The sequence below is a fragment of the Sturnira hondurensis genome, unplaced genomic scaffold (genome assembly GCF_014824575.4).
Source record: "Sturnira hondurensis isolate 20B ecotype Veracruz unplaced genomic scaffold, ASM1482457v3 Scaffold0021555, whole genome shotgun sequence".
In the NCBI taxonomy this organism is placed as follows: domain Eukaryota; kingdom Metazoa; phylum Chordata; class Mammalia; order Chiroptera; family Phyllostomidae; genus Sturnira; species Sturnira hondurensis.
The window spans coordinates 5,375,402-5,391,294 of NW_028094186.1; the positions used below are offsets into that span (position 1 = coordinate 5,375,402).

The window sequence follows — 15,893 nt, forward strand, 5'->3', positions numbered from 1 at the left end:
ACCTTTACCATGACTAACTTGACCTTGGGCTAGTTACATCGCTTCTCTGAGCCTCAGCCTGGCACGTAGGAAACACTCAGGAAATGCTTATTGTTACCCACCCAATGATGTGCATATTAATATGAATACCCTCATTTTATAGATAAGGAAACTGAGGCTCAGAGGGTTGGGGCCACAAAACCTTAGAGTAGGGCTGAGGCTTTCAAAAGAGCTCCGAGTCTTTATTCATATTGGCTCTGCCTTGGCACAGAATTCAGGGATGGGGGTGCTCTGCCTTATCCCCGTAGAGTTTACTGATGGCAGCCGAGAGATCTCAGCATGGCTTCAGCAAAACAAACTATTATCTTCCAGACACTAGAAGTAAACAGCTGTGAGCAGATCCCGGCAACTCCTGCACCATAAGGACCTGCAGCCCTTCCCCCACTCCCCTCTGTGAACAGTAACGTAACGTTCTCTTCATCTCTCTTTGTTGCTTGTGCCAATACATTTTGTCTCTCTATGAAGTAAGTCCATATCCACTTATTTGTTCATTAGCCACTAATGTAGATTCCTGCTGGTGGGAGACACTGCTGATCCATACAGATTGTCTCTGCTCACACCTATTAGAATTTTCAAAGCTGTGGTTTTGGCAGCAAGTGGCAGCTGAAGAATGAGACCAGCTGCAGGAAATTAAATTGGTTGAACTTTCCCCTTGGCATAGCTCTTTGGATTTCTATTCTCTCCTACCTCCTTAAGCCCAGTTTTTCCTACAACTTCAACCTAATGGGCCACAGTTAATGATGAAAGCAACCCCCCCAGTGGCCTCATTGTCGGTGGGGAATGGGGTGTGTGCAGCCTGAATAATTTCTGTGCCTTTTTCTAAAATGGGCACGTGCAGCAGAATGGATTGTGCCAATGCAAGGCCGTTTGTGAGAGGGTAACCTTGAGGTCAGCGAGCTGAACTGGAAAAGAAAGCTAGAGAGACTTCGAAGGGGAAGGGACTGTGTGAGGAGCCCTGGAGGAAGTTCTCACCAGAAAATTCTGGAATGTCAGGGTTGGAAAGGTATTTAGCTCAGGAAATAAATTTCCACTCATAAACCAACTCCATTCAACTGGACCTGGATTTCTACTCTGTAGTAATGACCTGGACCACTGAGATGAGAAAATTGTAGAGAATGAGTCTAGACTCACCATGAAAAAAAGTCATGGTCAATTATTGATGTCTGCCTGGACTTGGGAGAGGGGGACAGAGGGGCATATGACATACGTTTGCCCTTCCTATATTAATTTTTCCTTCTCACTTTACAAAAAGTATAGATGAAGCTGAGAGTTGAGAATCAGCTTATTCAAATCCACATAGCAAGTCAGTGGCAGAACTGATCCCGGAACTCAGGCATTTCTCTCGTGCTGAGCCACACCACAGAAGACAGTCAGAAAAGAGACCTTTTCATAGGGGAAAAGTAGGTACAAATCCCTATTATTAACGCAAGGAAAATGAGCACTGAACCAGGGTATGGAAGGCTTAGTTAGGCTCCCTCACTAGTACTGTGACCTTGGGAAAAACAGCCTCTTGGAGACTCAATTTCCTTACCAGGAAAATGTATTGAATGTCTCTTAGGGGTGTTTAATGATTCCATGATGCTTAGAGTAACTGTGGAAACATCTAACAAATTGGTACAGCTGTGGAATGGAATGGAATACACACGGCACAGGACTGTGATTCAGCACCTCAGGGCCGTGGACAGCTCCTCATCCCAACATTTGCTTTTATGGTGGGGAGGGGTGGAGAAGGGTACCAACCACTCCTACATCCCAGGGTTAAGAAGCCTCAGACAGGAACTTAGGCCCCATACACGATTGCTTTCTCATACTTCAAGACAAAACCCAGTCATAGCAAGACAGAGGTGTTAGCCGGCATTACAGATCCCACCTCAGCTTTCCCGTCTTGGCAGATCCTGTTACCCTGGAAACAAGAGTTTGCCCCAGGCACAAACTGGGGAAGGAGCAAGGTTGCAGGTGACAACAGAGCCCTCTCCCTTTTTGTTCCCTTGTCCCTTGTTCTCTTGAACTGTAATTCTTTACCCGGCTCCATAAAACACAAATGAGGGCTTTTTATGCCTGAACACAGAGGTAGGCCCCATGGGAAGCGATAAATAAAAAACTTTCCGTCTTTTCTGTTAATGAGTGTATAATTCCAGAGGAGGGGGCAGACATCTGCACAACTGAAAATGCAAGGCAGTGTCGGGTGATGCCAAAATTGAGGCGAATAATCGCCCAAGGGAGAGGAAATGCCTTTGGGTGTCTGGGCGCAGGTTTCCTACTCTGCCTTCTACACCCAGCAGAACTCTCCACGGCAGTGGGACCGTGGTCCAGGTGTGGCTGGTTAGCAGGGCTGTGCCCCTTGCTTGACTGTGAGCTCCTTGAGAGCAGGAACTGAGTTTGCAACCTGCTGTCTTTCCAGATGGCCAAGCCCAGAATTGTGCACCTATTAGACACGAAAAAAAGATGAACCAAATCTTTTCTACTGGAGTCATTACATTCCTTGATGGCAGGGGCCATGTCCAGCGAATCTCTGACGTCAGGTCAGAGGGACAGACGGGCATGGGGTTAGTTTTAGACTACACTAGATGTGTGACCTTGGGCAGGTTACGGAAACTCTCAGGATGGGTTTTCCCCTTTGGAAAGTGGTGACAACAGGACCAACCTCATAGGATTGTCATCTGAATTCAATACCGAGCTGTACCCCCTCCACAGAACCCACTGAGGTGTTTGAGCCCGGGGCGGCACTCCACGAAGGTCATAGAACACCCAGGAAAGATGTTGATGATGTCAACCCTCGTAAATGGACAATCGTTCTGCCTCTGCTCACATCATGTCAGGGGCTCCTTTTGAGAGCACACTGAGTTTGGGCGTCTCTGTTCAAACAGATTTTAAAAAGTGGTTGCTCCTTTTGGTCACGGAGAGCTATTTAGGAAAGTGGTTCAGGTGTGGAAGGTGAAATTCTTGGAACGGAAAGTACAGGTGAAGCTGGTCTGGGGGGGAGCACAGCTGATCTACCCTGCAGCACTAGACCCTGGGGCGAGGGGCCCTCTGACAGGCACCTTGACCCGGTGGATGCTGGTTCCACTCATGCTGCCGCTCCTGTCGAGGAGGAAGATGAACTCGCCGTGGGTCTTTCTCAGGTTCGGCTGGACGGACTGGAGGTCGGGACAGAAGTTGAGCATGATGACAGAATGGTGGGGAATGTCCTTGTGCAGGCGTTTCCGGATGATTTCTGTCTGGGGGAGAAAGAAAAGCTCTCACCTGGGTATTCATGGGGCGCACGGCTACTCATGTGGTCGCCCATCACTCACCAAGTGTTGCCAAGATACCACTCATACGCTGCATGGGAGACATCCAGGTTGACTGTACCTGGCTCCTCTGTTTGCTAGATTCCCACAGGTTGCGACAGCAAGCATGGACTTTGGAGGCAGAGGACCTGAGTTCGAATCCCAACTCTGTCACCATCCAGCGGTGATCTGGAACAAGTCCCTCCTGTGGGTCTCTTTCTTCATTTGTAAGATGAGGTAGCTACTTTTTCCTTCTCAGCATGGTGGTGAGGATGAACTGGGTGGGCACACAGGTGGGCAGCCCCGGCACATGTACAGGACCTCGGGTTCTTTCTCTCTCATACTCAGTGCAGGATCTCCTCTGGCTGTGACCTTGGTTTCCCTGGTTTACTGACTCTCTCCCACAGATAACTTCCTACTCATTCTTCATACTCATTACCTCTTTGGGAAACCTGCCCCAATCTCCCAGGTGGACTCAATTACTCAGTGTCCTCATCTGTGAAACCAGGACAAGAGTGCATGCCTCCCCAAATTGGATGGAACAACTGCAATGCTTGTGAAACCTGCTGCCTGACAGAGTCCTTGTCTCTGAACAGTAGCCGTCATCGCTGTTGCCGTTTGTCACGGGGCCCAGGCATTTCCCACACTGTGATTTTTTTGCTCTCATCTCCACCTCCCCTCTAGCTTGTGTGTTACTTCAAGGTAGGTCACACCTGGGTCTCTTTTGCATCTCTAGGGCTTGACATAGAGGCTGGTGCAGAGACCGGCTCAAGGAACAAAGGAAGAACGGTGCCATAGTTCTTTACCCTTTAGTGTGTTCTCTGGGCTGACGTGACACTGGACCCTCCTCGACTCTCCACTCACTTCCCACCAACTGTCACTTCCTCCCTCTCTCTCCATCCCGAGTTGCTCTCTCTCTCTCAGTCTCTTTATATGACCGTCTCTGGGTGGACATGTCTTTCTGTGCCTGTTTTTTGGTTTCTATCTGAGTCCCTTCTCCAACTCAACAGATGACACAATCACTCACCCAGAGGTTCAAACCAAAGACCGAGGAGTTGTCTTTGCTTCCTGGCTTTTTTGCATCCTCTACAATTACTCCTTCGGCAGAGGATTGTCGGTTCTGCAGCTAAAATACATCCTTAATGTGTCCTCTTTTCTGTCTCCACTGCCACCACCCAAGTTCAGAACACTATCATCTCCTGCAATAGCCCCTTATGGCCTCTTTCCTCCATTGTCCCTCCCCACGGCCCAGTCTGTGTAGAGCAGGCAGTGTGATCATTCTTGTCATTCTCCTCCTCAAGCAATAGCTTCCCCTCACACCTTGCACCATGGCTTATGAAGGCCCCAGGCCCCTAGGACCCGACCCCTACCTGCCTGTCCACCTCATCTTTGCCCACTCTGCTCCCTGCATTTCAACCACACTGGCTGCTTTTCTGTTTTCCATGCACGTCATCGTTATTCTACCTCCAGTTCTTCACTATCCACCAAGTCTCATTCTCAGATGGCCTTTTTCTAGACACTTGGCTGATCAGTACCCAGTGTTTGTCACTCACTACCACATCACCCTGTTTTATTTCTGTCATGCTCGTCAGCCCTCTCCAAACTGACCTTGCTCACTTGCTTCCTTCTTGTCTGTCTTCCTGGGCTAGAATGTAAGCTCCATGAGAACAAGGATGGGTCATTTTCAGCGTGGCCTCTCGTGGGCCTAGAGCAGAGCCTGGCATCTACTGGGCAGTGTTGGTTGAATGAATAAACGAGAAAATGAATCTGTGTGTGTCTGTCTGCCACTGACCTGCGTGTGCACGTTTTCAAACAATTTTTTTTGGTTTGTCTCTGCTTCTTGCTGCATCTTCATCTCTTCTACATGGTGTCTTTCCCTGCGTCATTTGCTCCCTCTTTGCTAAACCACAGTTTTTGACAGCTTGTCCACCCCACTCTTCCTGATTGATGTATGCCCTTTGGATGTCCACCTTCCTGCCTGGCGACGGATCACACCCTCCCTCCTGCATGGAGCTCCTTTGCACAAAGCCAATGCCCAGCCCGGCTCTTTTGATGACAGAGCCCAAGGCAGAAACAGCCACATCTGCCAGTCAGAAGAGCCACCTCCGGGATGGGGGCCCCAGGCTCCTCAAGCTGCCATTATCTAATTCCAAGAAACTCATCACTCCTTAGCAGCTTCGGGTTGATCGTTGTCACCCCTGAGCTCATGAGAATACAGAATATTTGCATAACCAACCCAAGGTGGCAAATGAGTTCTCATTTGCTTCAGTGGTCTCAGAGCTAACTGACTTAAGTCTTGCTAGGCGGGGGACCTGGCCCCAGGCCTGGGAGGCCCATTGCTGGTCCCACCCCTGGCATTGTCCATGCACTGTTGTCCTCAGAGTTCGGTGGTACACCTGGCGTTGCTGCCCCCACTCTGAGAACCTGGCTCAGCCTCTTCTCCCAACAGACCCCCCTGGGGGAGGGGGCACCTCTTAGAGAACAGCTTTTCCAGTGGGGTCTCTACCACGGTGACGATGTGATGGGCACTGAGCCACCTGCACCTCCCCTTCTCACACTTCCCACTCCCACCAAGCAGGTGCCTTCAGGGGGGTCTCTGACACTCGGGGTAAGCACTGAGCAGTCTACGTGTTACTGTGTGCTGCTCAGCTGCCACCAGCCCCTGTCAGTCAGGCCAGCAGGAGTGGGAGGGGCTCTTCAATCCAGCGTAGCTGTCCCGTATATCTAGTCTAAGTCCTCAGCTTCATTGCCGCCAAAGCCAACTCCCAAGAGGACAGTCTTCCCCTTTCCCTGGCTCACCAGTTATTTGGGGGGCGCTAAACCTCAGTTTTCTCATCTGAAAAGGGGAGACAATGAAAAAGCAGTGGGACACCATTCTTAAATCTATCTCGGAACGCAGGGCCTGGCTTGGCGTGCAAGGTCACGAGTGGGAGAGAGACTGCTGGTACAATCTGTGGCCATTGGCTCAGCCTCCTATCGTTGCCTTCCCCACCTCCACTCTGGCCCCTCTGCTGAGGGCCTCTCTTCCTTCAGCTTCACGGGGGAGAGGGCCAGCAGAGAGAAGGCATCTCTGTCCAGCCTTCCTTGCTCTGCCTTTACTGCTTATGTAAGAGCCAGTAAGGACCAGAGGAAGGAAGAGCAAGAGGCACATCCCACAGGTGGGAAAACAGAGGCCCCGGGAGGGATGCAGGAGCTGGAGTTCAGCCAACTGCATGTTCCTGGCTGCCCCTTGAGGGCCCCGTAGCCTTGTTTCTGCCACTGGCCTAGAGTCTCGCCTGGCTCAGGTACTAGGAGGTGACCTGGCAGGAAGGATGAGGGCAGCACCAGGGCGGCCGCCACATCTGGAAGCCATTTACTTCTGCCCCGCGGTGCCCCAGCCCACCAAAGGAAACACGGACGAGAACCTGCCGCCCGCCTGCTGCGTGACCTCAGGCAGGTCCCCCTACCCCAGCCCAGGCTCAGTCTCCTCATTGGTGGCCAGAGAAGACCAAGTCCCTAATGCCACCCCAGTTCGGCCTCCCCGACTCTCTCCTTCGGTCACCCTCACCTTTCGCTCCGCACTGCTGTCCTTCCTCGTCCCTTTGATGAAGTCTGTTCTTCCCTTCAAGTGCTGCTCAAATTCTCCCACGGTCATGTCCCCTTTCTCCATCAGGACATGTGGCATATGGGGTTCTGCGGAGATGAGGTAGATTCTTGGCACCAGTCCGAGTTTTAGGGGGGATGGCGCCAGGGGCCTTGGTTTAGGGGACAGGGGCTCTTAGTAGGAAGTGGGGTTCAGAAGCCCTGGCTGCCCAAAGCAGTGTGGGGCCGTGGACAGACCCTTTGGCTGGGAGGCAGGAGTGCCTCTGGCCATGGCTGGCCCCCTGCCCTCTCTGGGCCTCAGCGTATCCATCTGTAAAATGGGAGTGGGCCTGGGTGCTCCGATCTTTTCATGTCCTGACATTCTATGAATTCTTAAGGAGACAAAGAGTGGCACACTGAGTGTTCAGAGCTGCCAGAATCCTGCTGAGCTCGGGTATCAGAGATGCTGTGCTCAGCTGGCCTGGGGGCAAAGGGTCCCAGTGGGTGGATGAGACCCCGGGGCCTCAGGAGCTAGAACCGGGGCAGGAGGCGTTTCCACCAGCTTGAGCCAAGTTTCCTGGAAGGCCGGTCTCCTCTCCTTTGCCACGTACCCCGACCTTTCCTCTGGCTGACCCCTGGATAAGGGGCCACCTGTCTGTGCCCCACGGAGTCAGCACCGCCCCCTCCCACGGGCATGCCAGGGGTCCCTGCTGGTGCACAGTACCACTGGGGTGGATGAGGATCTCCACGGGCCGGTCGAAGGTGTGCCTGTTGGCCAAGGTGATGATGATGCTCTTGGCTGAGTGTGCGGACGGGGCAGCGTCGGCTCGGATCTCGTGGGTGGGACTCTCCACCCCTGAGTGGCACAGAGAGGTGGGACAGGCTCAGGGGCCCCGGGAGAGTAGGAGCTTGGTGGGAGACACCAAGATGCAGGCCAGAGATGACACGCCAGCCCCATCGGGGGCTCCTGACCTGCTTGCCACATAACCATGGACAGAGAGGTCTCCTCAATTTCCCCATCTGCAAAATGGGACTCCAGTGGGGGATGGTCAAAGGAATTGCTTCCCAATGGAGGCACGGAAACATAGAAAGAGCTCAGCGCCCGATTGGTGGGGACTCCATAAACACGTCTTAGGTTGCAAATGCCCACCACCAAGGTGTATCCCAGACCCCAGAGGCTCTGGGGTGGGAGCTAAGCCGCAGGATTCTGGAAGATCCCCTGGTGGTTCTGCTGAGAAAGGCGAGAACCAGGAAGCAACTCTGTGGTCGCAGCCTCTAGGAGGGGACCAAGAACCGCCAGGCTCCCATGCCCATTTCCCTAGGGAAGCCAGTGAAGTGGGCGTGGGGACAGCCTGGAAACCCATCTGTGGGAGGGGCTCCTCTTTGGGCCGTATGTTGGGGAACAGGAAATGAGGATCCATGAGGCTCCATGTACTCAGGACGTCCTCCATCTGGGCCTGTCACCCTCCCCCCTCCCCCTCCTCTTTGTCACTGGCAGCTTTGGGCCTGAAGCCCTCTTCTCTGTTAGACCTCGGGTCTCCCTGGTGTCAGTCTGGGTCTGGGCAGTTTCCTCTCACCTGCAAGCAGACACGGCCCCCGGATCTCCAGCTGGAAGCTGAACTCGTATTCCATGGGGTTGGACACGGTGGTGTCCTGGAGTGTCGCCAGGCACAACTTGTGGCAGGAGTCCTGGGCCTGGGGGCTAGAGCAACGACCATCTTTGCTGGGAAGGGGTGGAGAGGAGCAGGAGGCGGCAGCGGCGAGCCGCCAGCGTGGTGATGTGGGGGAAGTGTGAGAGGACAGTGAGTCCCTGGCAGTCGTGGCACCCCTGTAGCCCAGCCTGAAAGGGGGCTCATGGGCTTCCTCCCACCCCAGACCCTTACTCTCTCTCCCATTCAATCTGCCCCCAGGAAGGGCCTGGATTCCGACACAGGCATACTACCTACGAGGGCTGAGCCAGGGGCCAGGCTCGGGGCTCCACTGTGTCACCACACGTTGTTCTCACCAGGACCCCCAGAAGGAGGCAACAGGGTCCCCCCACCTCACCCTGTCTCCTTCATGTCCCACACGGGGAAACCGAGGCTCAGCAAGATGAGGCAACCAGCCTAAGTTCCCACAAGCAGGACCTGGGCGAGCGTGCGTGCTGCAACCACGTCTGCTTGCAGGCGAGCGTGCGTGCTCGCCCAGCCTGCCCGCTCCTGTTTGGCTACATCACACCACTTCTCGAATCCCTGCTCTGTCTCTGGGAGCTGGGAGGCCCCGCTCAAGCCTTGGTTTCCTCATCCATTAAAAGGGGATAATAATGACACAGTCGTTTTGACCGAGTGCTTAGGAAAGTGTCTGTCCCCTGCAGATCACTCAAGTCATTGGCTCCCTTTCTGTGTCACTGCCCACCTTGTCTGGGATCCTGATCCCTCCCTACTCCCGAGGTCTTTGAGGTGGGGTCTCCATGTACATACACCCGGGCATTTGGTTGGGAACGCATTTTAAACCGAAGAGATCACATTCTGTTATGAGTCTCATTCACTACTCTCATCACTACTCTCCCCCACCCCCTTTTCGCTCTGTCCAAGTGGCTGCGTGTAAACCAGCTGCTGCTGCTGACGTGGCACCCGCTGTAGATACCGGGTCGCCTGTTGTTTCCTGTAAGGGTGTTATACTGTCCCCATTTGTTCCTGCCTCCACCCCGGGTCCACGGGTACCGCCACCGTGAAGATCCTCATCCGTGTCCCCCTTTTGAACTTATAAAAGAATTCTGCTGGGGTCCCTGGGTCAAAGGGCACACATAAAGTGTCGCCAGATTGCTTCCCAGGGTGGCTGTCCCAGATTCCACTGTCACAGCGCTGAACAAGTTTCCTTCTCTCCTCACCCTCACGAGCCTATCTCGTGTCACTCTCTCTGAGCATCTGTGAGGTTCACCGGGGTTCGATGCCAGCCTCTCCCTCGAGCACCTCTGCTAACGCTACCTGCTGAGACAATAAGATGATGGGGGCCATGCCGGGGCATCAGGGCCCCCGGGGCCTCTTGTTCCTTCATCTGTCAAATCTTGAATGTTCCCAGTTCCAGGGGGCCCATCTCTCAAATGTGCAGGGCTTGGTGCCTATGGCAGCACTTACGAAGGTAACACAAGCTAGTGCCCCCTGGTCTGAGACTGTCTTGTGCCTCCTGCTTCTCTGCTGTAGCAACAAGTGTCCTCACTCTCCCAGCTGCTGGAGCCATGCCAGCCTGCCTGCTGCTCCTCACTTACACCGAGCCAGTGGCCCCAGGGCCTTTGCATCTGCTCTTTTCACTGCAGGAATGCTCCTTTCTGTGCCTGCTCCACCCTCATTGCTCAGCTCTCAGCTGAAACATCACTCCTCAGAGAAGCCTGCCTGGGCCAAAGAACCCCGGGTTGGATCCCTCTCTTCTACTTTTAGCCCGTGAATGTCTCCTTCATCGTGCTGTTCACATAATTTATTATGCATGCGAGTACACAGGCAGTTCCACACGATTACCTGGATAATTATCTCTCCCGCCAAAGTTCTAAAAAGGAAGGAACCGTGATGATTTTTGAGCCCTAACACTCAGTATCTTCAGCACATGAAAGAATAAAGACTAAGTTCTCATCCCAAGCTGTCCAAACCCCAGAACTTCTGGCCAGCACCACTCCAAGGCACTGCAGGGAGATTCTGATGCTCTTGGAGTGAGCAGGGGGGAGCAATTATTCGGGTGGTGGCACCTGTCGTGCTGAGCCTCACCTTCAACTCTCCATCTCCACCACCCTGCACACCCGTGACCTCCCATGAGACTCCGACCCTTGTCCCCTGGTCCAGGCAGGTGCTCCTTACCCTTGCTCCTGTTGGTTGGAGGGGCCAGCGCTCTCTGTGCAGAACTGGGGCACAGTTGGGGCGCAGATGGCAGGCAGCAGGACCCGCACGGCGCCGCTGGGCAGCGTCGGGAGCTCGGAGGAGGTGCTGATGAAGACTGTGACGTTCTCCATAGGGGCGATGGGCCCCAGGTTGACCACAAACAGGATCCGCTCCAAGTCCTCATCCAAAGCCACCTTTTCCAGTGTGCGGGCATGAGGGGTGCTGGAAACGCCCTCTTGCAGAACGTTTCCTAGGTGCCAGGCCTGGAGTCAGCAGCCGTGCACAGATTAACTGCCTCTAGTCCCCTCTAAGCTTGCTGTGCAAAAGGTCTGAGTAGCCCATTTTGCTGGCGGGTGAACAGACTCCACGTAGGGGTATGACTCAGCCAACTTCCTGGGCAAATAACTAACTCGTTGCACCAGGATCTGAATCTGCATGGGTCTGAGGCTGGGCCTGTGTACTTGTACCTGCTGGGATCGGGAGACTTGGACCCATGAAACCCTAACAGAGAGCCACATCTCCAACCGCAGCCTACACTGCCACAACAATCGTGCCCAAGCACCTGCCACCTTTGGGATCCATGCTTGTGCTTCGCTGTTTTGTCCGAAAGGCCCNCCCTTGTCCCCTGGTCCAGGCAGGTGCTCCTTACCCTTGCTCCTGTTGGTTGGAGGGGCCAGCGCTCTCTGTGCAGAACTGGGGCACAGTTGGGGCGCAGATGGCAGGCAGCAGGACCCGCACGGCGCCGCTGGGCAGCGTCGGGAGCTCGGAGGAGGTGCTGATGAAGACTGTGACGTTCTCCATAGGGGCGATGGGCCCCAGGTTGACCACAAACAGGATCCGCTCCAAGTCCTCATCCAAAGCCACCTTTTCCAGTGTGCGGGCATGAGGGGCGCTGGAAACGCCCTCTTGCAGAACGTTTCCTAGGTGCCAGGCCTGGAGTCAGCAGCCGTGCACAGATTAACTGCCTCTAGTCCCCTCTAAGCTTGCTGTGCAGAAGGTCTGAGTAGCCCATTTTGCTGGCGGGTGAACAGACTCGGCGTAGGGGTATGACTCAGCCAACTTCCTGGGCAAATAACTAACTCGTTGCACCAGGATCTGAATCTGCATGGGTCTGAGGCCGGGCCTGTGTACTTGTACCTGCTGGGATCGGGAGACTTGGACCCATGAAACCCTAACAGAGAGCCACATCGCCAACCGCAGCCTACACTGCCACAACAATCGTGCCCAAGCACCTGCCACCTTTGGGATCCATGCTTGTGCTTCGCTGTTTTGTCCGAAAGGCCCACTGCTCCAATCCTGCTTAGCCAGTCTCATCCATCCATCCAACCCCTCCATGAATGCCTCCCCGGCCCCCAGTGTGCACCCCCTCTCCCTCCTCTCCAGGCTTCTTTGGGCTCAGCTACTTTCCACCTGCTCTCATGATTACTTCCCAGCACATCCTAGCTATTCCTCCAGGCTGTGAGTGGTCAAAACGACTTCAGGGCAACTGCATCTTACGTATGGTGAGTGCTCATTAAAACACTCCTGAATATCTTAGTGATCAGATGAATCCATGTCACTTGGATCATAGATCCAATGGTAAGAATCTCTTACATCGTATGATACTTGGTCTGGATTCAAGCCCTGGCTCTGTCACTAACGTGCTGTGTGACCTTGGGCCAGTCACTCGCCCTCTCTGAGCCTCAGCATCCTCAATAGCAGTCATCAGTAGCCATACTTCAAGTACTTAAGTCTGTACCAGGGACTGTGATGAGAGCTCTGCACACATGCTCCATTGAGCTTTGGGTGTGTATAATTATTAGCTTCATTTTGTGGATAATTTTAATTTCTTATCTGAGCTCACACCACTTGCAAGCAGCAGAATGGGGAGTCCAACCCTTGTATGACTCATTCCACAACCTCTGAGCTTAAATGACACGCCGTTCTGTTTTGTAGAGACATCCCAAAACCCTTTTGTTGCCTCCTTCCATCCTCCCCACGCTTTTGAGATGAGAACAGGAAAGATCGCCTCTATTTTATGGACAGTAAGGTGAGGTTCAGAGAGGTTGATCATTGGCCTGAAGGCACACAGAATTCCTGACTCCTAGTTCAGTGCTCTCTCTACCCTACCCCACGGCTGCCCTTTCAATCTTCCTGAGACTTCATCCAGACGCAGGCCCTCCCGCAGCCCCTCTGGCTTCCTTACCCGTGATCGTTGTGGCTCGACTGCGCATGGCATTGAAGTGGCCGCTCTCCATCTTGGCTTTGTCCTTGATCTGTACCGTGACGACCCGGTCAGCAATGACCGCCTCAAAGCCGATCACCGTGGTGTGCTCATCCAGTGGGTACACAAAGAGACCTGCCGGAGCAGGGCCCAGCATCATGGGGTGCCCCAGCCCCACCCTGCACGCTCCTTCCCTGGGAAGGGGCCCAAGCCTCTGGGCTGCCAGATGGAAGGATGTCCTTGCTGCCACTTAGAGGATGTCACAGAGGACTCGGACTGGGGCCTCACGGCTCCGAGGCCAGGCACTCTGTGCACAGTGGGCTACTGGAAGAGGGACAGCTGCCCCTGTCCCAGACAACTCTCACTCAGCAGGCATGCAAGTCCACTGTGGCCAGGGCTGCTGACTTTTTGAGAGAGAATAGAAGTCTGGAATTTATGTGCCCTGTCATGTGGGCCGAATAAAACACAGCCGTGTGGCGAGTGTGCTATCTTTGGCTCCTGGGAGCTGGGGCGTTGGAGGACGCAAACTAGGGTTCGAATCTGGGCCCTGCCGCCTTTTCTAGCCTGCTGACCTGGGTATGATATTTAGCTTCTCTAAGCCTGTAAAATGGGGATAATAGAGCCCGACTCATAGGGTCATCATGAAAATTGAAACCATTTATTAAGTTATGTGCTCCCATTTGTCTACCATTTATTAAGTTATGTGCTCCCATTTGTCTACCTCAGCACTTCTGAAGCTTTAAGAGCACACGAATCACCTGGGTGAGGGGCGGGGGTTGTCTTGTTAAAATGCAGATTCCTGTTCAGCAGTTCTGGGGCGGGGCCTAGACCTGCATTTCTAACCAGCTCTGTCCCGAGTGGTGTTGATGGCTCGGGGACCTCGCTCAGGGGATCAAGGTTGTATCTCATTTAAACTGCCAACCAACGCTGGGATGACACAGTACTGGGCCCCGAGTGAGCCCTCCACAAACCCCTGCTTCCTGTCCCCCAACCCTCAGTTTACTCATCCATAAAATGGGGGGGGGAGCGCAGCAGGACTGGTCCCTTCTACATGTAGAAAGCCAAGGGACTGGCCCAAAGGTGTTCAGTAGTATAGTCTCCTGGGTCCCCAGTGGGTCCCATTGTTAAGCCGCCCTCTCTAGGTTTACTTAAACAGAGGAGCAGGGTCTTTGCTCTGCCTGGGAGATTTTGAAGGGGAAGGAAGTTTTCCTGCAGCTTCCTTTTGGAAACTGGAACGGCTTCAGGACCGTGGGTCAGGCTGGATGGGGGTGCCCAGGGCAGGGGTTAGGAGGCTCCTGTCAGCTGGGGATGAGAGGGAATCCCGACCTCAGCCAGCCTTTACTCGTCACCCTCCCGGCCAGCCTCCCTGTGAAAGTGGAGAGTGAGGAGTCTCCGGCGCCCTCAGGCAAACGTCCGTCCAGCGACAGGTCCTGACTGCTCCACCCAGTGATTCATCTTCCCACATGGTTTTATTCCACATGTTTTTCCCCACACGTGACCTCATCTGCTCCCTCTGCAAACCCTGGTGTCTAGACAGGCTAAGGAACATCCTGATTTTGAGAAGGACAGTGGCTTCCCCAAAGTCACACACTTGGGCCTGGAGGCTCCTGGCTTCCCCTGAGCCTTGAGGTCTCTCCCACTGTGAGGCTCCCAGGAGAAAGTGGAGGCCTGACTATTTGAGACAGGTGGGTGTGCCCTATGGAACCTGAAAAGTGCTGGGACAGTTGGCAGGGTTGGGCCCAACCCCGGGCTCAAATCCTGACCTGACTTGCTACCAGCTTTGAGACCTGCTGGGCAGAAACGGCATCCCCATTTTACAGGTGAGGAAACTGAGGCTCAAAGAGGTTACAGGACCAGCCTGATGTCAATCAGCCAGTCCCGTTGGGGTGGGGGTTCAATATGAAGGATGGGCAATGCTGGGGAAGTCCTAACAGGGCTCCTTACCCTGGAAAGGCTGGGCTTCCAGGTTGCCATAGGTGAGGGAGGCAGTGAGACCCAGCGCATACCCGCTGACGAAGGAGGTGACGTCAGAAGCTGTGAGGGGCAGGGTAGCCCCTGTGGTCTGATTCAGCAGACCAGGCATCCCACTGGCTACTCAGCCTTCAGGGTCTGCAAGAAACAGGGCGGGCAGGAAGTGAGGAGTTGCTCCCCATCCCTCCCCAGAGCTGCTCTCTCACTTTAGACCCCACAGGCAGCCTGAGCATCCTCCTCTTCCTCTCCCCCAAGCACTTCCGGTTAGCGACCCACAATGACGCTGAACTGGAAAAGGAGAAGTGCTAATATCACGTCTTTCCATTTCCCAGCAGAGAAACTGAGGCCGGAAGGCAGGCCACCCACCTGCATTCACTCAGTGGGTGGGTGCATGGTCAGGGCTGGAGCCCTAGCAGACTCACTCGTGTCCAGCCTGGAACCCTCCCCAGCGGACAACGTTCTCCTGGCCTGACCCTTTCCTCTGTCAGCCCCACAGCCTCTGAGCTGTCGGGTGCTTCCTTTGCCAAAGGAAGGATTAGAATAGCTCATCAGGTCCCTCCTTCTCTGGTTTCAGTGGCTCTACCCACTAGAGTCAACACTTGGGGTACCAGGGGAATGAGGAGTACCCCCCAAAGTTGCCACAGTGAAGGGGGCCACGATCCCACCAAGTGAGCAGGCTGAAAGCCTGGGAGTCTCCCCTGGAACTTCTTTTTCCTTTCTGCCCCCACCCCCAACCTGCCCCCAAGGGCTGTGATTTATCTCCGGAAAAGCCCTGGCATCCGTCCACATCTTTCCTTTTCTGTCACTAGCGTCCTTGTCCAAGCCACCGCCACCTTCCTGGACTGCAGCTCCTAATTGGCCTCTTGAACCTACTGCTGCCCCCTCCCCCACCGGAATAATCCATTCCTTACTCAGTGGCCAGAACTGACGTAGCAACATGCAAACTGCACAGGTCTCTATCACTTCCGTGCACCCCCCACCTGTGGTCTCTTATTGCTTCTA

General features: G+C 54.2%; 1 protein-coding gene across 1 annotated transcript in view; it reads right to left on the minus strand.

The window, feature by feature from the left end:
- Positions 1 to 15,013, minus strand: part of VWA5B1 (von Willebrand factor A domain containing 5B1) — a 37,818-nt gene extending 22,805 nt beyond the window's left edge. Inside the window, exons 1-7 of the mRNA XM_037032912.1 lie at positions 14,865 to 15,013; positions 12,903 to 13,055; positions 11,367 to 11,637; positions 8,447 to 8,592; positions 7,594 to 7,725; positions 6,856 to 6,980; positions 3,081 to 3,257 (exon numbers count right to left, since the gene is read on the minus strand). Of these exons, the coding sequence (XP_036888807.1) occupies positions 3,081 to 3,257; positions 6,856 to 6,980; positions 7,594 to 7,725; positions 8,447 to 8,592; positions 11,367 to 11,637; positions 12,903 to 13,055; positions 14,865 to 15,003 (1,143 nt within the window). The 5' untranslated portion in view covers positions 15,004 to 15,013. The remainder of the gene's footprint in view (positions 1 to 3,080; positions 3,258 to 6,855; positions 6,981 to 7,593; positions 7,726 to 8,446; positions 8,593 to 11,366; positions 11,638 to 12,902; positions 13,056 to 14,864) is intronic.
- Between the last annotated feature and the right edge of the window lie 880 nt (positions 15,014 to 15,893).